Source organism: Chelonoidis abingdonii, chromosome 7 (assembly GCF_003597395.2).
Source record: "Chelonoidis abingdonii isolate Lonesome George chromosome 7, CheloAbing_2.0, whole genome shotgun sequence".
Lineage (NCBI taxonomy): Eukaryota > Metazoa > Chordata > Testudines > Testudinidae > Chelonoidis > Chelonoidis abingdonii.
The window spans coordinates 111746772-111771190 of NC_133775.1; the positions used below are offsets into that span (position 1 = coordinate 111746772).

Consider the following 24419-nt stretch of genomic DNA (forward strand, 5'->3'; position numbering starts at 1 on the left):
TCGGCTCTGTCGGGTGTATTGAGCCTTGGGGCCGCTTCCCCTACGACCCTTGGCACCCGCTAAGGGGCCCCTTTCGTCAAGGCTGCAGCCGGCGGCTAGAGGCTTTCTAGCCTCCTTGAGCCTGCGCTGCGTGTCCAGTCCGTAGTTTCCCCCTGGAGACTGACATTCTCCCTTCAAAGGCCTGGGACAGACTGACTGCTCCTGCTCTGGGCAGCCTTTATATACCTCTGAGCTGGGCCCTGATTGGCTGTCTACAATCTGGGCCCTGATTGGCTCCCTATAAGCCCTTCTCTGATTGGCTCCCGGGCTGCGCAGGCTCCCTGGCTTGCCCCAGCCCACTCTCCCCAAGGAGTGGGGCAATCTGCCCCACTACACTCCTGTACTCCTTCCTAGACAGTGTCTTCCCATTTTGTATGTGTGAAACTGATTTTTCCAGATCATGTCTGCTCTCTATCACGCACCCTGTCGTGGATCAACAGGACAGTAGCTATGCCCCAGCTTTTAAACAGTCTCTTGGAGGACCCACTTCCGTGTGCCAGACCCCCAAAGGGTCTCAGTCTTCCTTCAGGGTAGGTAATGGAGCCTCTCCCGCCTATAAGACTGAGCCTCCAAGCTCCAGCACTCCTGCTTCATGCTGTTAGCTCTGCCCAGCCAGTCCAATTGAGATAGATTCCTAGTTAGAGACTTGTATGCTTTTCATGGACTAATGCACCTCAGCAAGTATTTGCAGTGACTCCAGGCAGCGTTTTCAAAACAGAGTAGGATTTATTAGTCTACTGGAACACAGAATTGGAAGTGTTTAAGTTAGCATAGAAAAATTAAGGTTAAAACATACTCCACGGGGCCATGCCAGCATAATCCACTAGCCATGCTGTAGTGGACTCTATTCAGGTTCTGTCTCTTATCACTACAAAAAAATTTTTTTTCTCCTGCTGATAATAGCTCATTTTCATTAATTAGCCTCTTAGAGTTGGTATGGCAACTTCTACCTTTTCATGTTCTCTGTATGTATACATATCTTCTTACTGTATGTTCCATTCTATGCATCTGATGAAGTGGGCTGTAGCCCACGAAAGCTTGTGCTCAAATAATTTTGTTAGTCTCTAAGGTGCCACAAGTACTCCTGTTCTTTCTTCTGACCACTTTGTCTGTCCCAGGTGAAAGCAGCCAGCATCTTCCAGCAGCCAACTCTTTGTCCCCTGCCTGCCATGTCTCAGTCCTTTGTTCTAGAGCTGGGAATGTGTTCAGCTTCCCTGCTGTGAGGTGTGGAAGTGGGAGGAGGGGAGAGGGGATCTCCTTCATCTAGGTTGCTGAGTGTGAATGTTCTGGTCATTAGGGCTTCCCATTGTCTCAGATTCTGCATTGATATGGGTCACTTTAAGCAGGTTCCAGCCACTTCCTTAATGACTCTCACTGCATCTCAGACAGCAAGGCAACACTTACATCTCATGGCCTGTGCTGGCCCCAAAAGCAGACTTAACCCTCCCCCAATGTGTAGCACTGCAAAGTATAGAGGGAAACTGAGGTGTGAATCCCATAGGATTCATTAAAAATATTACAAAAAATTTCCATTTTATCACACTCATCTGGGACCTATATGTGATCTTTTTGTGTCTCATAGAGGCTTCCTTCAAACCTCTATCCAGATGTTCTTTATACCACCTTACCAGCAAGATGGTCTTTTTCGTTGCCATTATGTCAGCATGTAAATTCAATGAGAGTGCCATCATACACATAATTTCACAGGGACAAAGTGATGAGACCACACTCCAAGTTCATTAACAAAGTAGACTCAGGATTCCCCATGAATAAGTCAATCACCCCACCATTCTTCCTTCTGAACCCTCATTCTTCTCCAGAAGAAAAGAACCTTCACATGTGAGACATTTCCAGAGCGCTTCTTTACTTTCTAGACAGGACTACGCCCCTTTGTCTCTCTCCTCGTTGCTTTGTAGACATACCAGGTCTATCAATAGGACAGACAATCTCCTCACATCTACTCTTCAAGTGGATTATGCAGTTAATCTCCATCTGTTACCAGCTGTCTGGCAAGCCTGCCCCTCTGGACACCAAAGTACACTCACTGGAGCAGGGGAGACATGGTCAGCATGCCTCAGAAAGGTGTCAGCCATTGAGATTTGTAAGGTAGCCCTGTGGAGTAATCTACTGCTGTTTGTTAAACATTACATACTTGACTTGGCAACTGAGACAGACAACAAGTTTGGAAGAGCAGTGCTTCAATCCTTCTTTGAGTAGTATGACTGATACTTCTCATACCCACCATCTGGAAGAGAGTACTGCTTGCTGGTCACCCACCTGGATCCATAGTGACACATACTCGGAGAAGAAACAGCTACTTCGAGATGTTGTCAGCGTGGATCCCACAACCCATCCTCCATCCCTTCTGTCAGGGCCCTGAGCTGCATGGGCTTTGAACTGCATGGAAACTGACGGAGTGCCATGGGGGCCTTGCTCTTTCTGTCTTTGTATAGGAGCACAAGGAGGCTAAGGGCACATGTGTGGCTCCCACAGACGTTGCGAGTGAAAATAATCTAGTCTGGCATGCATGAGCACGATACTGTGGGATCCACACTGACTGCAGCACCTTGAAGTACCCATCCTTTCTTCAGTCTGTATCAGAGTTGTTGTCTGATTATCTGAACAAGGGGTCAGGAGTCAGGAACCCCTGAGTGATAATCCTGATTATTCTACTACTGGTTTGATATGTGGACTTGGGCAGGTCACTTCATCCCCCTCCCTTGGTCTCCTCATTTATAAAGTAAGGAAAAACATACTTACTTCACAGTGGGACTGGAGGGGTTAATTAGTTAGCTTAATAATTATACAATGCCTTGAAATTGTAAAGTTAGGCTGCTGGTGTGCTGTGACCACCGCCTATCATCAATATTGTCTCGTTATTTACTTGTACTCCCCCTCTGTCTGTATCCATCTGTTGCCTCTTGTCTGATACTTAGATTGTAAACTACTAAAGGGAGGTACTGTCCTTTTGTTTTGAGTTTGTACAGCCCCTAGCACAATGGGGCCCTGGTCCATGACTAGAGTCCCTAGACACTACAGCAATACAAATAATAAGTAATGGTAAACTACTAAATATAACTAAGTACAGTAGAATGTCACTATTTCAGGTCAAACCCTGCAGTTCAGACAAATACCACACTTTCCTCTTCTTCTCAACAAAGATTTAATAGCAGAGAGATGTGAGGTCTCATATTAGTCTTTTTGGGGAATTTTTTTAAACTATAACTCTGCTACATTTGTCAAATTAGTACAGCATCTTCTGTTACACAGTAATCACAGAGTCATAGAATTTGCGGCAAGAAGGCTCAGAGCTCCCTGCCTCACACAGGGCAGAACATTGCCCAGTGTCTTCTGCATCCAGCCTGTATCTTGTGGTTAAGACTATGTTTTTAGAAAGATATTCAGTCTCGAGGGAAAGACTCTAAATGATGGAGAATCCACCTCTCCCCTAAGATGGCATTTCTAGCTGCAGAGTGAGTTGTTTGGGCAGGTATAACAGGAAAGCAGCCAGATCTCAGCTTTCAAAGCATTTCAGTGCCCATGCTTGGGACCCTGTGACACACACTACAGCTTGTTTGGTATTTTTCCCTTTTCCTTGCTCTGCAGGCAGTACTTCAGCCTTTTCACAAAGCTCAGAGAGTCTGATAATTACCAGTCTCTCAGGACCATTGGAATCCTATAGGCCAGGTCTGACCTAGGGGTCACCTGCCACTCTAATGTGTAATATCTTGGGGATCAGTTTCTCCAATTCCCCTGCATGTTCTAGTTCTTTGGCCTACTGAAGCAGCTGCAGAAAATGTAAACTGTAAACCCTGATCTGATTTCCCTAGCTTTTAGCCTCATTCCTATGGCTCATGTTTTCTCCATCGCTCTTGACAGGGTTTGACAGGTCCTGATTGATTTGGGGATAAGTAGTGTCAGCAGCTTATGCAGGGGAAGCAGATGCATGACCTCAGGGCCTGGCAGGTGAGTGAGTATCCTTTATGGATATTTTGTTTTATTCAAAGCTTTAAGTAATCATCCTTCCTGTGGAATTTAGTGCTACTCTGGGATCTTATAGATCCAAAACTTCAAAAAACACAAAAATTTCCGTGTTCTGAGCTGGACCTTTCCCAGCCACACTGATGGATTACATCTGCTTACTGTCCTATCAGCATCTCATGTGGCAGGGCTCATTTCTTATCACTGTAGGAGCTGAATGCCTTAGAATATTAATGTATTTAAGCTCTCAACTCCCTCTGTGGCAGAGCAGTGCTATTGTTCTTATTGTAGAGAGAAACACAAAGGGACTTGCCCAAAGTCACAGAGGAAGTTTATGCCAAGGCCAGGAATTGAACCCAGTTCCAGAGTCTCACTTCACACCCATAACCACAAACCCATCACTCTTCCTCATCTCTGTCCATAAAGAGCTCAGAGAGGTTACTCTCCAGTAACTCCCTCCATGAAAGTCTCTCTTCTGCATAATCCTACTTGTGTGATGCCCCCATCCCCCCCACTACAGAGCTGGGGGAAACTGCTGCAAAGCAATGTCAGGGTAATATACATGCCTGCTCCTAGCACAGAACAGGGAGCAGATGCACAGTCACAACCACCTCACTCCTTCTGCTAAACCCCAGAGTCCCATGTGAATAGGACTCCCTCTTCTTTGACCAGCTTCTAACTCCTCCCCAATCAGATTCTCTCACTCTTTGTCTGAGCCAAGAGCCAGGGCCACAGCATGTATCTCACCGTGGCAGCAGGCTTGTATTTTATAGTTGTCTGCACCTTGGAGAAGTTGTGTGGTTTTGGTTCTTACTACTGAGAAGCACCAGCCAAAGAAAACAAAGTGTTTGTCAATCATAGGGACTGCATCTCAGCCCCCTGCATGCCGGAGGCTGCACAACCACTGCTAAGCCACCCACCGCCTGCTCACACCTACATGCTCTCTGTAATCAGGTTGATCTCTGTCATTTTTGTTTTGTTATATGTGATTCTGGATATTCATGTCCTTTGGCAGCTCAGATTAGAAGGGAAGAGTCCCTCATGGGAAACAGGTTTCAAAGGAGTAGCCATGTTAGTCTGTATCAGCAAAAACAACGAGGAGTCCTTGTGATACCTTAGAGACTAACAAATTTTAAAGTGCCACAAGGACTCCTCATTATTTCATGGGAAATACTAACACCTAGCTCCTGTATAGGACCTTCCAAAGCTGCTGACCTCGGCTGAAAAGGTGTCTTGTTCTCTACATAGCCATCAATAAATAGCACCTCCACCATCTTTTTCTAAAGGTGTTTAGCCCGCTTCCAGCCAGATCTCAGGAGAGGGAGGCTAATGACTCCTTTAGTCCACTTTGTATAGAACTAGCTCTGCAGACGTCCATAACCCCACACAGCAAGGGAGCCACTGTTAGGTCAGTATTATCTTCATTTTACAAATGGCTAAAGTGAGGAACAGAGAAATGACTGGCCCACGGTTACACAATGAGTCTCTGATGACAGAGTTGGGAATAAAACCCAGGAAGCCTGATTCCCAGTCACTTCTAACATGCCCAGATGTATTTTCACTTAAGGCCTTTAAACACTCCCATGAGCATATATCAAATGCTTGATTTCCAGTGTATGGGGGAAGGATTGGGCTCTGTCAGAATTCATGCCTATTTTCTGTCACGCCTTCTGCAATCTAATAGCTGGCCCAGCTGACCTAAATAAGGGTTGTTACTTCTAGGAGCCTTCCGTGAGAGGGCCTTCTGTGGCCCCTTAGATGGATAATTTGTTTGACGTCTTTTAAGCTATTTCCCCTGTTTATTTAAACAAAATTATTATTTTAAAATTAAGCAGTTGCCCACACACCATAACTCGGGCCCAGAAGAGTGAAAGGTGGGGCTGGGGCTGACAACAAAAGAGCCTTATTTTCAAATGATTTGTTTGCAGCATAGTCTGAAGGTTACTTAGCTGTAGCTTGTTTTATTTTATGGTATCAGTGTGTGAAATATAGCGCAGTGGAAGTTTGCTGCAGTTCAGAGGCTCTGATCACATGCAATCCAGTTTGGAGTGGAAACCAGTTCCTGCTACTCTATGCAGTGTAGCCTCTGCTCTTCAGTGAGCAGAGAGGATCTGGGCTAGTTAATCACGAGGACTAACTGGCAAGTATATACTACCACTTAAATTGATCTAACTTTTGTCTTGCAGGGGCGTGAAAAAGCCCCCCACTGTGACGCAAGTTTCACGCTGTGACACCAGTGCTATGTCACCGAGGTGGAGTAATTATGCTGATGGGAGAGCACCCGCTCTCCCATTGGCATGGCACATCTTCACCAGACACGCTACAGCAGTTCAGCTGCACTGGTCTAGCACTGTAGCGTACACTTGCCCTGAGGGCCACAGGAGGCAGACTAGAGAAAGGCTGTGCAAACACTCCTCTGCCAGGGTTAATATTTACAGCATCACAGTCCTCTCATGACAGGGACAGACACAATACACTAACCACACGTATTAGCACCTGTGCAGGACAGACATATTAACCTAAAGTAAACAGCCCAGCATAAGTTAGTGTCGATATTAAAAGAAACCAAACACCAACTCCACCATTCCTGACACTGGTACTACTACTCTAAAGAGTATCAGAGGGGGAGCCGTGTTAGTCTGGATCTGTAAAAGCAGCAGAGTATTCACCCATGAAAGCTCATGCTCCAAAACGTCTGTTAGTCTATAAGGTGCCACAGGATTCTCTGCTGCTTTTACTCTAAAGAGGTCTGGCTGCTCCTGCCACAGAAAGTTCAGGGACCCTCCCTTCAAATCAGCAGCCCACAAGCCCTTTTCCTTTTCCCTTTCTCTTTCACACTGTTGGCAGTGGGCCAGTCCTGCCTCAGATTTTTCCCTTCTGCTTGTTCCCATGCTGAACATGCTCAGAGTAGCTCCTGTATTTTGGCCAGTTTGATTTGATGGCAGGAGTGTCAATAACAGAAATTCAGACTCCTGACCCACTTGGGTCAAAGTCTCAGTCTGTCACAACCGCCAGGCTAGACTCCATCCTAAGCAAAGAAGGAAACAGATGGTCCTCAGTTACTCCCATAGAAACTGTTTACTGGCTTTGGCAAGTACATGTCTGTGTGACTACGTGGATTCTGGGGCAGCCTGTCTCGGTGACCAGAAGGGAGGCTCAGAAAGGGGCTTCCCCAGTCTTTGTCCAGGAGCTGACAGCTGTGAGTTCCTGTGTTGTCAGGTTAGATTTTGGCAGCATGAAAAAGAGGAACATAAAAAAAGAGACTTCAGAGTCGATTTAGTTTTAACAAGAAAATTCTACAGGACTTCAATAGCAAGATATTTTATTAAAAGCACAAATCCTTTGGCTTTTGGGACATTATTTTGCCCAGTGTTGTATTTGTGATTGGTGCTGTGACAGTGCAGCTACTTTCCCTTTCTTTGCCTGAGGTAAAACTGAAATGAATGTGCCGTGCTGTGATCATGGTCATGGTAAGAAACCCAAACAGATGCTCCAGTGCCTCAGGGTCAGCAGCTGTTCAGATGCCTAGTGTGCTACATTGCACATGATAATAGATGGGAAACTCTGGAGAAGAAAACAAGTTTTTACTGCTCCTGCAGGGTGGCTGGGTGGATGCTGATTGAAGAGAAATTAAGTGACAAAACAACATTTTAAATTATTCCCCCCCCCCCCCCCCGAGCTGGCAGAAATTCTGATGCTGAATATTAGCTCCCAATGTGACACTATAGCCAAAAGAGCCAATGCAATCCTGGGATGCATAAACAGGGGAATCTTGAGTAGGGGTAGAGAGGTTATTTTATTTCTGTACTTGCATCCAGTGCTGGTGTCCCCAATTCAAGAAAGATGTTGATAAACTGGAAAGGGTTCAGAGAAAAGCCACAAGACTGATTAAAGAATTAGACAACATGCCTTCTAGTGCTAGGCTAAATAGACTGAACCCTTTTGAGTGTAACAAAGAAAAGGTTGATTACAGTGTGTAAGTATCTACGTGGGGAAAAACTATTTAATAATGGACTCCAATCTAGCAGAGAGAGAAGGCTAACACGATCCAATGGCTGGAAGCTGAAGCGAGATGAATTCAGACTGGAAGTAATGCATACGTTTTTAACCATGAGAGTAGTTAACCCAGGGATCTCAAACTCAAAAATCACCATGAGGACCACATGAGGACTAATACATTAGCCTGAGGGCCGCATCACTGAAACCTTTTCATCCAACAATACAAAAGCGTAGTCAAAAAATTAAGAGTAATATAGGATGCTATTAAAAGTCAATGTATTAACTTTTTAAAAACTTTAATGCGAAGAGGGGTTTTAATAAAATATAAACACCTGTAACTATTCCTTATGTGGTCAGTAACACCGATGATAATCTACACCAGGGGTCTCAAACACACAGCCCGTGGGCTGTTTCCTGCAGCCTGCCATGGGCGCTGACTCTCTCATGCATTGCTTAACCCTTTCTACCCCCCTGGTCACAGCCCAAAGTTGAGGGCGAAACTGAGGCTCACCTAGGAATTATAAAAATGTTACAGAAAATTTCTACTTCATGACAGACACTGTTCAGTGTCCCAACGGAGAGACCCCTGGGCAATGGGGGGGAGGGGGAAGGGGAACCTCTGGGTGCGCAGCACCCCTAACAGAGAGAGAGAGACCCCTGGGTGATGGTGCCTGGTGCCCCTAACAGTCTATCACAGGGGTCTTAAACACGTGGCCCCACCCCTACCCACGCCTTCCCCAGAGTTCCTGCCACAACTCTGCCCCTATTGCAACCCCTTCCCCAATTCCCCACCCTTGCCCCTCCTCTGAGAGAGCATCCCACTACACCCCACTCCCTCCTGGAAAGTCCTAAGCACTGCCAAAGAGCTCTTTGGCAGTGGGAAGCACTAGGAGGTAGGTGAAGGAGTGGGGACATGGCACACTGGGGCGGGAGAGGAGGGGAGCTACAGCAGGCCACAGGAAATAACTCTGTGGGCTGCATGCGTGTTTGAGACCCCATTTTTCTTGGTGGATTCTCCATTACTGACCATTTTTACATCAAGATTGGATGTTTTTCTAAAATCTACTCCAGCAATTATTTTGGGGATGTTCTGTGGCCTGTTTTATACAGAAGGTCCAATTAGATGATCACAAGGGTCCCTTCTGGCCTGGGAATCTATGAATCCCCCTTCACCTCAAGCCATGCGCTGGAGACAAACTACAGAAACCGATGCTGCTCATTAATCCTTTCTCCTCCTCCCCACAGACGATGCAGCCTCCCATTGGCTATAGCAGCATTTTTAATTCAGCCAAACTTGTACATTTGCCCTTTTTTATTGTAATAAATAGAGCCATGCAAATCCACAGATATCCATGGACCATTTTTGCAGATCACGGATGGATGCGGATCCAAATTTTATATCTAAAGACCTACAAATATCTGCTTTACATCCACCGATCATTTTTGTGGATCACGGATCAGATGTGGATACAAATTTTGTATCTGTGCAGGGCTCTAGTAATAAAGATGGGCATGTGGCAAGGCAGCAGCGCCAGGGCTGGTGTTTGCTTTGCTCCTTATCAGCAGGATCAGGTGCTCCAGTGACTCTGCCAGGAGAGACTGAGGTGCAGGCTTCTCGACAGCAGGACTTTGAACCACAACACAGCTGCTGTGTCCACAGAGGCAGCATCCACCAAATTAAGTCCCTGGCAGCAGAGTTTTTCAAAGTTCTCATTCCTTTGCTTTATCTTCTTACAGACATCAGCCCCCATTCCTCCCTGCCAAGCAGATTTCAACCAGCCTTTCAAGCATTAGTTCAATTATATTTACTGAGTACCCTCAGCATGTTTAGGCTATGTCTGCACAGGGAGAAAAAAACCATGTCTGGGCTGAGTCAGCTAACTCAGGCTAAGGGGGCTCAAAAATCACTGTGTAGACACTCACACTAGACCCCAACCTCTGTGACCCTGAGAGGGGAAACTAGTGAAGGGATTTATGTAAGCTCATTCTACAGGTAACTCATTCCTCCTAAGAGACACCTGCAGCTCCTGGATCCATAGATGACAAGATGAACTCTGCACCTGGGGACACCTTGGATGGTCAGCCAGGGGAATAAAGAGAACAGGCTGAGTTGGATGCAATGTACTGAAAAAGTCCAGTTTCAGAGGTGTTTGCCCCTAGCTCCTGCAGAAGCAGCAGTGTGTAGGAGCAGAGAGACTCTCTCATAGCATGTCTGTATGCACTTTGCTCTCCCATCCCAGGGAGCCAGCTTACTACAGAATGGGAGATGAAACCTGGAAAAGAAAAAAAGCCAAACCACAACTCAGTCCCAAATGCCCAATGACTAGGAGAAAACATTCACAGGAAGGCAGCAGGGTGAGGAGGATCAGAGACACCACAGGAACCTGGCACTGGGTCGTCTTGGTGAGGATGAAGGATATGGTGTAAAGCTCCTGTGCTGGCCCCCCAGTGGATTACACGGTGCAGGGAAGAGTCCCTTGCATCCAGCCCCTGGAGAAGTCACAAGAACTGTAGGGATGCCCCCATTCTCTGTGCTTCCCCCCTGCACTGTTTCATGGAGCGTACCTACTGGTGTTGACACCCTGTTCCCAGATATGCCTAGAGTCCAGCAGACAATGGGGATGTCGCCATCTCTTCACCTTAACTGAATTGCAGCAGTGCCATCTGGTGGAATTGTTTCACCTAGCAGTCGCTTTGTGCTCTTCCCCAGGCCTGCTGCCCCTGAACTTCCTTATACAGTACCCCAGTAAGCTTTACAGACAGCTTAAGGAGCTAGCCTTGTAAGACAGCATGGGATAGGCTAAACATCTCTTCTGTCCAAGCAGACACAGAGGTGGAGTTGTGCTCAGAGTCAGGACACTACAAGAATTTATTCCTATAATTGATCTTAGTTACAGAGGCTGTGCAGAAAGAAAGCTCGCGTTCCTCAGAGCCGAAGGAAGATCTTTGGATTTTTTGTTGCTCCCAGATTGGCTTGGACAGATTGAAAGAAGTAATGTGAACTCACCCAATCTCTCCTGCTCTTTGTAGGCCCCAGAGCTATTGCTTTTTGGGAGCAAAGGGAACAAAGTAGAAGCTACTGACAATGTAAATAGCAAACAAACGAACATTTTCTCACAGTAGGTAAATTCAAAATTCTAACACAGAAAAATAGCACAGGTTGTGTCCAAGGCCACACACTGTCCCCACCCTCAGGCCAATGCTATCTCCTCTATATCATGCCTTTTCTAGTCTACACTGCAGGCTCTTCGGAGCTGGGGCCATCTCTTTCTTGGCTGTAAAGCAGTACACACTCCTCTACTGTATGTAGAATATTTATCTTTCAATTAGCATCAGTATTTGCTTGCCTGGGTCACTGTTTACCTCAAGAACAAAATTGCCTGTTTTATTATATACATTCTCAATGTCCATGCAAAATAGAACTGGGACATAAGGATTTCTAGCCCAGGGCTCCATCTAGCCCAGGCTCCTGCCAGAGAGTACCCCTGCTATAAGCTTCAGAGGAAGGTGCAAAACACCCCATAATGGACAATTTTGGAATAACCTGCCACCCAGGAAGTTTTTTCCTAACTTTGACAGTTGGCACGTGCCTTGAAGCAGGATTCATATTTCTCCTAACGGGATGTACTCCTTATCCATATAAATGATTAACTCCCCCTCTTTATGGGTGGGAATTTCAAACTTGTCTTTTCCCCAACATTCTAAATGGAGATAATGGTAGAAGTCAAAATCCTAGTGAGCCAGGCAGGAAGCAAAGATTTGCATATGTGATTTGATTAGCTGCTGTTCATCAATTCCTTAACTGACTGAGATGCTAATAAGGATCCAGAAGAGAAGTCATCTGATTAGTTAACATAAGTGTTAACTTTATAGAGGCTTACACATCCCAGGACTTCTCAGCCAGTCACAAGCCAGGATTTGGCATCTGTTTAGTCACCCAGGGGCTTCTGCCACAAGATGATTTCACAATATCCTAATGGCACAAATGGGTGGGAGTCACCAGGCTGGAGGGACAGGGAGAGCTGTTCAAATCATGCACTCTGGTATCTGTTTATTCTGTCACTAAAAAGAGACAATTAAATGCAAAACCTAGAGTAACAGTGAAGAGAAACATGGAGGTTCCTGCTAGAAGCAGGAGATAGAAAAAGGAGTCAAAGGTCAGGTTGTGACATACCCTGCTCTGCAATGGCTAGGCACAACATTGAGAGGCAGCCTAGAACCTGGCCCACACTGTGCCTTCCATGTGAAGGAGGCTGCCTGTTTCCTTAAAGACTGCTAGGTCCACCCGGGTCATGCTCAGCCACAGTCTTTCCAAAATGCAGCATCAAGAATCAAGACCTTTTTAACCAGCCTTCCTGTAGCATTTGTTAGCATCTGAAGTGGCTGAAGGTGGCTGCAGTTTCCACAGGACAAGGCAGGTTCCCACTTTCCAGCCTCTGACTGTCACTGAGTGACCCACTTCCAAGAGAAAAAAAAAAACTGTTGCTGTGCAAGGCAGAGCCCTTCCAAGTAGTTCCCACTCAAGGCTGCTGCCTCTGCCTTCACAACTTCATGAGACGAGTGATTTGGTTGCGTCTCCTCCGGTCTCCAGCCCACAACTTGCTCTTGGTACGGAATTTCAGCAACTCTGCCTTGTAGTCCTGGTGGTGCATTGGACAGTAGTCCTGGGGTTCACATAGCTCCTGAGAAGGGAAGGGAAGACACATTATCCAGCTAGAGCAAGGGAACCCTAGCCAGCCCATCTAGACAATTCCAATGGCGGGAGCCGGTTCTGCTGTGTTCTCAGTGGCATGGCATTGTTTCTTTGGTTTCACCTCACTGTAACCAACACCTACTAGTGGGCAGCGGAGCACAGTCTAGTGGTCTAAGCACAGCAATGGAAGCCAGGAACTCAGTTCTAATCCCACTGCTAACACTGACTTTTCTGACTTGCTGTGGCCTTGAGGCAAGTCAGCCCCTATCTCAGAAGGTCTGAGACTCCTTATCCCCACCAGCTGGATGCCCTGCTTTACCATGTACTCGGGGAAGAACTCCTTGTAGCCTCCCTTCAGGATGTAGAGCTCAGGATAGTGCAGTGCAGGGTACTCATTCATGGCTCGATCTTCCGCTCTCAGATAGCGGCACCTTCAAACAGCAACATGTGGAGCTAAGTCAGACAGGCAGCAGCAGGAGTTATTTCAACAAGGAGCACCCACCCCCTGCCAGCAGCTGCCTTTTCCTATCTCTGACCAGAAGGGACCTGCACTCACATCTTGGGGCCCCGTTCTGAGGAGAATTCACAGTGGAACACAAGGACAATGCGTTTCTGTGGCGTGGATGGGAACCGAGGCTTCTTCAGCAAGAATTCAAAGACATCTTCCTGCCTGTGAAAATTCAGAGCCCCCTGCAGTGCAGAAAAGGGTGGGAGGGGAGAGAGAAAGATCGATTCTCAGCAACACATGGGGATATTGGCAGCCAAGTGTGGCTCATCACAGACACCTGGTGCCCCTGCCCAGTTCCCTCACCTTTATGTGCCCCCCCAGATACTCATAGGGGTAGCGACAGTCGATGATGTAGAATGTCTCAATCAAGCTTTGGAATTGCCCAAAGAGAAGAGCAGCCACCTGTAAAGGATCCAATTTACACTTAAAGGATTCAACAATGAGGGGCAGCTCCCAACTACACACCTTCCCCTTCTGAGACAGAAGGGCTCTTCTTGTCAGGCCAGCAAGAGGCACAGGCTGTGTGCAGCAGGGATCACTCAGCCAAAATACAAGAGAATGTTCAAGTGATGCTTGTGGCTGGAAAAGGGCATGGCTAGTTATGCTCTAGTGCTAACAAGCTTTGAAGGCTGTATTAAGGAGTCTTTCTCCACATTAATGCAGTCAAGACTTGAACCAGGGTTCATAAGCAGCAGCTTCAACAGGCAGGTCAAACAGCCCTCACCAAGCAGCTCTCAGGAGGAACACACAAGGATGTTGGAGGGGAGGGAGAGGCAGAGCTAGGAGCACAGGCACGCTTGGGGTGGGGAAGGACACAGTTAGAGACATGGGGGGAGGCCATTGCTCACAGTCTCCGGGGTGATGTATCTCAGATCCTGTTGCCTTCCTGTCACTGTCGGCAGTGCATACACCTAGAGAGACATTCTCAGTCCAGCTCAGAATCATAATAGCTGCAAGGCCCCTGATCTTCTAGATCCTGAAACTCAGACTGGTTTCCATTCCCTAGGCCCTGTGATGACTGTCCCTGTATCCTTCACCCCCCATCCACTCAACCCACCCACATTCTCCATCCTCTGATTAAATCCATAAATGTTTCTTTGAGCACAGGATTCCTGTGTTTGCTAAAAGATATTGCTCTCTGATCCTTGATTTACCTGCCACCTCCCTGGGGGCATCGGGATTTGATTCTGAATCAAAGATTGTTAAACATGTAGAAACCAAACCAGCTCCCTAGGAGTGTCTCCGGGGGTTATGGCCTAGGATTCTCATCCCGCTGCTGTGCGGCAAGGAAAATAACCAGCTCTGCACATCAGTATTAGGTGGCTCTTTCTCCCACATCAAGGCATACCCCTTCTGAGAGCTGGAAGACTGTTCAGGGCACAGGTGGCTGGAGCAGACACAGACCTTAGAGAAGTCCCCGATGAGCTGTCGGAAGCCACAGTCCTGATCGAGAAATTTGACAATTTCCATATCTGAGAGTGAGGCCGTCTTCTTCAGAGTTGCGCCCTGCAACCAACCAGGCAGCCATCAGCAATGCCCAAGCCAACCAGTCCCTAACCAGCTACTCCACTGTGTGGCTCTGCCCATATGGACTGGGCAACACCTGTCTTACAGTTTCCCCAAAGCAAAGGCTGGACTACCCCTCCAAAGCCCCTGGCATAAGAACGGCCAGACTGGGTCAGATAGTGGCCAATGCCAGGTGCCCCAGTATGAACAGGACAGGTAATCATCAACTGATCCATTCCCTGACACCCATTCCCAGCTTCTGGGAAACAGAGGCCAGGGACACCATCCCTGCCCATCTTGGCTAATAGCCATTGATGGACCTGTCCTCCATGAACTTATCTAGTTAGTTTTTGAAGCCTGTTATAGTCTTGGCCTTCGTAACATGCTCTGGCATATCCCCCCCGTCATCTCTTTTCCAAGGTGAAAAGTCCCAGTCTTATTAATTTCTCCTCATATGGAAGCTGTTCCATACCCCAATCATTTTTGTTGCTCTTTTCTGAACCTTTTCCAATTCCAATATATCTTTTTGAGATGGACAGACCATATCTGCACATAATATTCAAGATGTGGACGTACTATGGATTTATATAGAGGCAGTATGATATTTTCTGTCTTATTATCTATCCCTTTCTTAATGATTCCCAGGTCTGGTTCCCTTACCTGCTCCAGCTCCTCATAGACACGGCTGCATCTCAGTTTCACCTTGACTGGAGTTTCATTGTCCTGACATCTCACTATTCGCTTCAGCACCGGTCTGTCCAACTTCTCTGGCATGGACGGTGAGCGGTACAGGCGACTTCTGTTGATAGAGACCTGCTTGGAGACAGACAAGAGAGGAAGGAAAGGCAAGTCACAAGGGGGCGCCATCTCCCCAGCTCAACACTCTTGGAACAATACTCTCTACCAGGAAGCCTGGGTTGCAGAGGCCCATCCCTATAAACCCCTTTGGAGCTGGAAACAGAGCAGCTCCTCCTAAAATGTTAATAAGTGGATAGTGAGCAATGCCAGCCCAAGCAGCACCTCCAAGTCCAAGAATGACTTTTGCCCTGCAGGATACAAGCTTTGCCTAGACACCTGGGCAGGTCTGATTTAAATGATGTATTAGTAGGTAAGCTCACTCACTTCACTGACATTGATGTCCTGTGTGAGCAGGGGTCCAGAGAGCAGGATAGCCATGCTGGAGGACAGGTTCCCAGCCACTTGTTTCTGGGGGACAGAGAAACAGCATTAATCACAAGCACAACTCACCTGAAATCACTGTCAGGCATCCAGTGACCAAGAGTAACCTGTAGCTGTGTGCTGCTGTGCCCAGGGATAGAGGGAGGACACACAGCTAGAGATCTGCTAGCATTCAGGACGGCTGCTCACCACATCCCAGATAGCTCCCCTCCTCCAGCTTTGGAAGGGGAGAGGTGAGCTCTGCATCTTCTCCCAGTGAAGCTCAGGCTGCCAATACTTTGTCCAGCTAAACACTACCAAAGCTGCCCAGGTCCCAAGAAACATCCAGAATGCTCCCAAACACCTGCTGTCTCTTGGTAGCCTGTCAGTCCAGTCCAGGACGGACTCTGAAGTGTCTACTTCCCCAGCCTGTGAACTGCTCCACGAAGCACACAGTGGACTACATGCAGGGCAGATGATGACTATGCTTGGCACCTCTCACCTCCTTGTCTTCTTGTTTATTGGGGAAGAACTCTTCAAAGCTATCCAAGTTCTCTGCCATTCTGCGAGGATGCGGTGCCACTGCAGCAATTGGGCTGCCCAAATCTTTCACTTCACACTCCTCCAAGCCCCCTGCATCCTGACACAGGAAGAGATGGAGTTAGAGTCCTCCAACAGTGCCTTGTTCCCACCCAGGCAAGCTGCACTGCAGATCCCAGACCTGCTCTGCCATGCTGTCCAGTGTCACCCATTGACAGTAACTCCTGATGGTGGAGAACCAGACTCCATATGGTCAGTCTGTTAACTAATCCCAAAGAGTACTGCTTAGGGCTGTTGCAGAGCAGACTTCCCTGACTGCCCCCAGTGTCAAACCAATTCACAAACCTGTGACCTCTCCGATTCCTGCTCTCCACAGAAAGCAGGGCTTCAGACAAGGCACAGACAGTGCCTCTGATCAGAAAAGGGATATCTGACCCAGACTGCTCCTATCCTCCACATCTCAGAGGAGGGCTCATCCCCATCCAGCCCTGTCTATCACTGGCATTATCCTCTCCACACTCACCGTATCAGGTCATTCGATACTGAGAAGCCTGAAGCATTAACTCACCAGCTGAGCTGTCGCTCTCTTTCGAAATAGCAGGGACCTAGGCATTTGCCACCCTGGGCGCTTAAACCAGCTGCCCTCCTGAAACAAGAGAAAGGGCAAGGGGTCTTGAGCTGAGAGCTGGTCACATCTGCCACCTCCAGGGTCAAGAGTCTAAGACAGTTTCAAACCTCCCCTGGGATTAAACAGGCACTGGATCTTGGTTCGGAGTTGTCATAAACAGATAGTTAAGGGTTAATGTTCTTTCATCTGCAAAGGGCTTACAAGCAGAGAACTGACACCCTGACAGAGACCCAATCAGGAAACCGGATTTTTCAAATCTCAAGGAGGAAGTTTTGGTGTGGGTCCTTTGTTCTGGGTCAGTGCTCTCTCGCCGCTCTGGTAGAGTGTCCTCTATCTCCAAGGTCTTCTAATCTTCTGTTTCCCTAAGTTGTGAGTTACAAACGTAGCAAGACAGTTAGGTTATAATTATTTTTTGTATCTTACATTGTGTAGTTGCTGGAATGTTTATAAATTGTATTTCTTCTTGGATATAGGCCGTTGACATTCTCTTCTTCTTAAGCATTTAACCCGTTATTTGTCACCGATAAGATACCATTTTTATGCTCTTTTTCTTTTTTTAAAAACTTCTTTTAAAACTTGTTGATTTTTTCACTTAGTATGCGAAGCTCAAGGAGATGAGGTCCGGCAGATCCACCAGGGAGAAGTGTGGGAGAAAGAAGACAGGGGGGAAGAGATACAATACTCTTGTGTTACAGTAGTGACAAAGCTAACTTGCATTCAGCAGGGACCTAGCAGGAGGGGAGAGAAACCTCATGTCTTCTTGGGTTTGCGTTTCAAGGAATTGAAATCAGGTGATCTTTCCAGGGTATCCAGGAGGGGTTATTTTCCCTTTGTTGTGAGACTCAGCGGCATCTGAGCTTGTGGTCCCCCAAGGGAAGGTTAGGGGAGACCAGAGTGAGCCAGGCACTGAAATTCCTGGCTGGTGGCAGCGCTATCAGATCTAAGCTGGTAATTAAGCTTGGAGGTTTCATGCAGGCACCCACATTTTGGACGCTAAGGTTCAGAATTGGGAGTATGGTTTATGACAGGAGTAGATACAGCACCACAGTTAGGGTGGAAAGAGGAAAGGCAATTTGGGGATCCTAGAGGATTACTCCCTTCCATATTCAGTGCCTGATAAGGATTCTGTGCTACAGAGCTGCAGTACTGACATGTGCTCCCATCTGCCACTACTTCCAGCAAATGCCTGTGTAGCCCCCTGGCCCTATCCAGCAGGTACTCACGTTTTCCTTGTTCAGGGAGTTGTCTATCTCATTGCTCTCTCGATGCATGGAGCCCGGGGAACTTGGTGTGCTGCAGAATACCTGGGGCTACAATGCACAGAAGGGATCGTTCACTGAGTCAATGGTAAACATGAGGCCTGAGACCTGCAGTCAGTGTCCCATTTCACCTAGCCTCCTTACACCAGCCCATAGCATTTCCTGGGCCTGCTCAGATGCCCCAACTTCACCCGGTAACAAAATAACGCGTCTCCCAACGCAAAGGAGTCACTTACCAGGAAAGATTTTAAATTCTGCCTCTGTGCCTCTCTGCAGGGAGAAAAACAGCCTGTTAGAGTGTCCTGGGGCTTGCTCTGCTGTCCAGCCTGCACGTCCTCAGGGGGAACCCACCCACTTCAGTATGTCCCTGCAGAACTTATGGTGAATGACAATGCTCAGCACTAACACAGCACCCTGGTGATGCTCAGCGGGCAGGACAGGACAATTATCCCATTTTATGGAAGGGACACTGAGTCTCAGAGAAACAGAATCTCGCCCCGGGCCACATGGTGAGTCACTGGCAGAGCTGGGATTAGAAGTCAGGGATCCTGCCCCTCATTTTACAGCTCATCTCCCCATTTATGCTAAACAGGACATGGCTGGCCAGCTGCAAACTGTCTCTCTCATATTTCCAGAGTTTTGTGTAAAACTGAGTAAGAAATAATACCACACCTAATGCAACTGGTGCTCCCATGGTGACTCTAAAAACCAAGTTTCTCACATCACAAAGAACACTGCGTTGTCAGTAGGCTCAGAAAAGAGAGATTGAATTGTTCCCTTCAAAGGCCTCCAGACCCAACGCTACCTATCCAGGCCCAGGCAGGACTGAAACCAGAAAACATATGTACTACATGAGGCCAGCTAAAGACAATGGGCAGAGCCGCTGTAGGCAAGAACCTGGACGCTGTCTGTAATCAGCAGGAGGTTTCCTCATGAGAGGAACATGTTGATGAGAGTGTAGGAGAGAAAACAGCCATTTCTGACAGCAGCCTAGCCACATGCACCACCTGGTCTGGAATGTCTCTTGCATGGGTGGGCAGGGCAGGGAAGCAATAAGCTCCCATCTAGGAAACTGAACAAACTTCAAAGATTGTTCTCTTGTGTATTGCAGTAGTGCCCAAAGGCCCTGCTTGGGCATCACTGTGCTGGCACTGCCCCAAAGAGCTGAGTCTAATCTGAAATAAGACTTGCCAAGTGAGCATGCCAGACAGAGGAGGGTGTGCATGTGTTGGGGGGATGGGATCTGACCCAACCATGGCCATAGGGCTGGATGCTGCACAGTCATCCTGTTAATTTTACAAACTACACTCAGCCCAGTCAGCCTTGCTGTCATTGGTCAGTGATCTTGTGCAGGGTCTCAGCAGAAGTGGTTCTTGAGAAGGATTTGAGGAAGAAGAGACCAGTGGCCTGCTGTACTAATTTAGATGGAATATGGGCTGAAGGCGTTAACATACCCCAGTCACTGTCCAACATTAAACTCTATTAAACTAGGTCTGGGGTTTGCTATACAGGGACCACAGCCTGCTTAGTACTATGGCAGACACATCATTAAAAATCCTTTTTAATCTTTTATTAAAGATGCAGAAAAGAAGGAAAGCGGTTAGGGCATTTAAAATGTAAAGTATTAAGTAAGGCTTTAATTTTAACACCCCTTGTTCCCTTTCCTGTTAGCTGTAGAGAGTTTTAGAAGAAAAAAAACCATTGTGTGACAGTCTGTTCAATGGCATCAAAGGTGAACATGAATGCAGGGGACTAGACTAGATAACCTCTCAAGGTCCCTTCCAGTCCTATGATAATTACTGTCTTCTTTTGTAAGAGTGAAAAAGTTAGTTGAGATGAGCTGGAGCTGCTGTTGTTGCTACTTCTGTTAAAGTCCTAAACTGTCCCTTTGGGGAAAATAAAATAAAATAAGTTAGTTGAGATTAACGACAACTGCAGCTGCAGCAACAGCTCCAGTTTAAATCCAGTCTTGTTTCATTTCAGTTGATGGTTGGGATTCAGCTGGAGCTGCTATGGGTGGCAATGTAGTCTGGCTCAGTCTGGTCAGGACATTGCTCAGGATTAGGGTAACAGAGGCCCAGAAATGCAGGAGATGGTGGGGGTAACAGCCATGATGGCAAAGCTTGCTTCTATTTGTTCTTCCATCTGTCCTTCCCTATTTTCTTCCTTTAAGGGTCCTTAAATCTTTCTTTAAGGACCCATAAAGGAAACAGTGGGTAAAATAGCTGTTGTAATAACTGGCCCTACAACTTTACCCTAACGGTACGAAAGTTCTAAGATGTTACCTGTCATAACAGATTTTAATGTGAGTAGGTCAAATTGTTTTCAGTAATGAATGTTTATTATTTAGTCCACCAGTTAGGGCTAGTTTCTGACATACCAATTTTGGTTACTTAATTTCTGGTTCCACAGGCATGATTTTGATATAGTCCTTGAGTTATATCAAAGTTGCCTTTTTGTTTAGACTAATTCAGTTTTTCTGTCTCCCTTTTGTATCTTGTCCCATCAACATTTGTTGTTATTGGCTATTGTCATATATTATGAACATTTATATACTTACTACAGTTGAGCTCATAATTAAGAGTAAATTTCTAGGCCTAATTATTACATCAGGCCTTCAGATTTACTCAGAGATCTTTTTTATTTTACCTTGCTGTTCTTTTCACATGTGAGCACAGCAATGCAGATATACACCAGAAATGGTGCCTGCCTGACCGTGCTGGAGACTAGCCACAGAACAGGTACTGTATGGACAGCTGCAGCACAGAACTTCACTTCACCCCCTCGCACGCCTCAGTCATGTTTTGGAAAGATCCCTCCAAAACGAATTCAATTACTGTGGCCCATTTACTCCTTGGTCTCTCCATTGAGGCTGCTGAAAAAGCAGTGTTTTTTAGTGATATGAAAACCTCTGAACTAGGAACTGGGCTGAGTTGGTTTAAAAAAAAACACACACAATGCTCATTTCACATGAGAACTAGAGCCACGGAATATAAACTACTTTTGGTTACTACTAACGGCAGCCAGGTCTGAACAGCTGATTGGAGGTGATGGAATCCATATTATTACTGACCCTCTCCGTAAATTAATGGTGGTTATGATTAAATAGAGTTCAAAAGGAAAAGGAGTGCAAAGACTCAACACCTGGAAAGGAAAGGTTTGCATGACATGGCACATGGTGCACTCCATCTAGAACCTAAATGTTAACACTCCTTGCTTAACCACACAGTATCTTCCAGCCAGGAGCCACTCACATTTTATAAAGATAAGAGGACTATCTGGACAGGACAGGAAAGATCCCTGCTACTTTTGAGGGGGAATCTCTTCCTTAGCCCAAGCATGGTATGTATTGCCATTTCAGAGCATATCATTCTTCATCTGATCTGGCTCATTAACAGGAACTACAGATACTGTAGTGATGGGTGCTCATAGAAGAGCCCTGATATACAGAACTTACAGTCCATCCTGAGGTCCTGATGAGTCCACCCGACCTGCAACTGAAGAAAGATAAGTCAGCAAAACACAGTGGGCATGAGCATGGAGAATGAAGTAGGAGCAATTATGTGAAATGAAGAAAAGGCATCTAGAATCCCCTGTGGCCACCATTCTATGACTATCCAAAATGGGAGATTAGACAGAAAAGGATAATGGTAGGCTGAATATCAGGAACACCTCCTAGTGAGGAGACCAAGGCTGTGGAATGGTTCCCAGGAAGTAACTGGAAACATTTTAAACTACAGTGGGAAAAATTCTAGAAATTATACAGCAGGACTCAGTATTGCACAGTCCCGAGGGATGGATGAGACAAACCTGAAGATTTTGAAATTCACAAAATGAGTAAAGCAGCATTTGCTGCTGATTTAACTTGTTCAAGGAAGACAATATTTGTTACCTTCACTTTTAAGGCACAGTGAGATGGGATGTGCTCCACTAATATTGCTGATACGTTGCAACAGCATCCCTAGATTTATGTAAACTGTAAAGACAAATTATCCCATGTGCCAATGCTTTCCATGCTTTGGCAACAGCACAGTTAGAGAACAGTTCAAGGGAGCATTCTGGGAGAATAGCTACAACAGCCAATCTTTTCACTATAAGGATGGAGGAGTCTTTTCCACCTGGCTAGGCTGTGAAGCCTCATCCTTGTGGAAGCTGGGCTCCTTTTGGACTGCCTCCTATTGAAGGGGTGTACAGCTGGAGTAGAGGATTCAGAGAGTCTTGGCACCATTATTAACAATTACAAGCACCGAATGTTGGAAATGGCTGATCAGGTGAGTTGCAGCTACTGCCTATACTATGCTTGTTTTACTTGTCTTCATCTAACCACAACCTATCTATCTGTTTAAGACACACATTGAATCTTTTTATAATCCCCAAATGAGAGAGTTCTCAGGGACTCTCTTATTACTTATTTAACAGCATATAGCAAAATGAGGTACTGGTCCTTGATTGGGACCCCAAGGTAGGCATTCCTGCAATACAGAATATACAATAAAACAGTAATAATGGGAAGGAGGTGAGCTGACTGGCAGTACTAGTTGTAACCAAAATGTTCTTTTGAGTCTTGCCACCAGCATAATAGCAAGCAATACAACTAGGGCTAAGGCTCAGAATTTTGTCCCAGCCAGTCAGCTCTTACCAGCCATGTCTGGGGAATGGGTGAAATTGAAGGCAGACATCTCCTCACCACTGCTGAGATCAGACAGATCTAGACAGCACTTTGGCGTATCCCTGCAACAACAAATCAAAATCAAAAGTATCAGGGGATGGGGAAAATTGTGACATTTTTGTAAATCAGCATGTGAACATCAAGGTATGAGACTGCACTGGATCCAACAGCAGGATCTCTGTCAGAACTCTCTTCTGCATCATGCACCCAGTTAGAGCTGCCAGAACCATAAGAGGTACCTTCCCCAGCCCTATCCAAAGAACTCAGAACCTGAACTTCATGAGCCATTTCTGGAGATTTTCAGGGTGCCTTTATACAAAGATGCTGTTCACACCAAGAAACCTTTTTTTTTTAAATGATTTGCCTCCCTCCCCAACCCCCAGAGTTTCTTGCAGAAGCCGGTGCTGGGACAGAGAGTCTTATAGTCTTCTTTGGTTTCTTTTGAGCATACCTGGCAGGCATCACAACCTTTAGACTAAAGTTGTTTTCAACACAGTGATGCAAACACTAAACAGCAAGAAAATCCTAAATTTAGGCCTGAATTTATCAACCCTGCCTCCACCCATCAAGAGCAAGCTACTGACCCAATCCTTGTAGTAGGAGCACTAGTTGATGTGTTCATGCTGAGCAAAGAGACTGCTCTTACCCCCCCGCCCACCCTTTTCCAATGCTGCCTGCACTGCTTGGGCCCCTCACCATGCTGTGGGGAGATCAGAAGCACTATTAGGTCTCTGCCTGCTGGGCAGCCTGAGCAGCAGGTGGATGAAACACCAAAGGATTTCAGCACAAGAACAAGCTAGGCTTGTACGTGGCCCCTGTTCTGCTCCGGGGCGGGTGCAGGGCAGATTTCGTGGCTGCCGGGTCTGTGCCCCGGCACGTCACCCGTGCCTGGGGCTGTTCCGCATCCCAGCTGCCCGTCAGGAGATTCTCTCCGCGCTGCCCCAGCGCCCGGGCGGAGGGTGGCCAAGGCGGCGAGACGGGATTTACCCAGCCAAGGTGCTGAGGTTCCTGAAGCCCCGAGCGAGGTCGGTGACCGGGGTGCGGGGCAGATCCGGGGTGAAGGGCAGGGAGACCTCGGTGTCCCGCAGCAAGTCCAGCACCATCCTGCAGCTGGCTCGGAAGCCGAGACGCGAGCGGGGCCCGCCGGGTGCCCCGGGGGAGAGACTCCCGGCCATGGCGCCGCGGGACCGCCCCCTAGAGAGCACCCGCCGGGTCAGCCGCGGCCCGTCCCTAGGGCCACGCCCCCGCCGCGCCACAGGCCCCGACTCCGCAGACTTGAATGAAAATAGAACACGGGGAACTTAAACCTGCCGCCGGATCCCAGCCAATCACAGAGATTGTTGTCGACCGTAGCCAATCAGAGCGACTGGGGGACGGGCTCAAACACAAGAGCCGCTCTCTGATTGGGTAGTGGCCGCGTGACTCGAGCGAAGTGAGAA

The 24419-nt window shown here is 47.1% G+C and overlaps 1 protein-coding gene across 1 annotated transcript; it reads right to left on the reverse strand.

Moving 5' to 3' along the window:
• Positions 1 to 10933: 10933 nt before the first annotated feature.
• Positions 10934 to 24166, reverse strand: CDC25C (cell division cycle 25C). Its single transcript, XM_032786139.2, has 15 exons — positions 23968 to 24166; positions 22951 to 23042; positions 21769 to 21808; positions 18548 to 18581; positions 18276 to 18362; positions 16993 to 17070; positions 16387 to 16524; positions 15849 to 15932; positions 15387 to 15539; positions 14625 to 14726; positions 14069 to 14131; positions 13524 to 13622; positions 13269 to 13402; positions 13032 to 13143; positions 10934 to 12701 (listed from the first exon to the last, which is right to left on the reverse strand). Exons 1-15 carry the CDS (start codon positions 24153 to 24155, stop codon positions 12561 to 12563), a joined length of 1545 nt encoding a protein of 514 aa, XP_032642030.1. The 5' UTR covers positions 24156 to 24166; the 3' UTR covers positions 10934 to 12560.
• Positions 24167 to 24419: the final 253 nt, after the last annotated feature.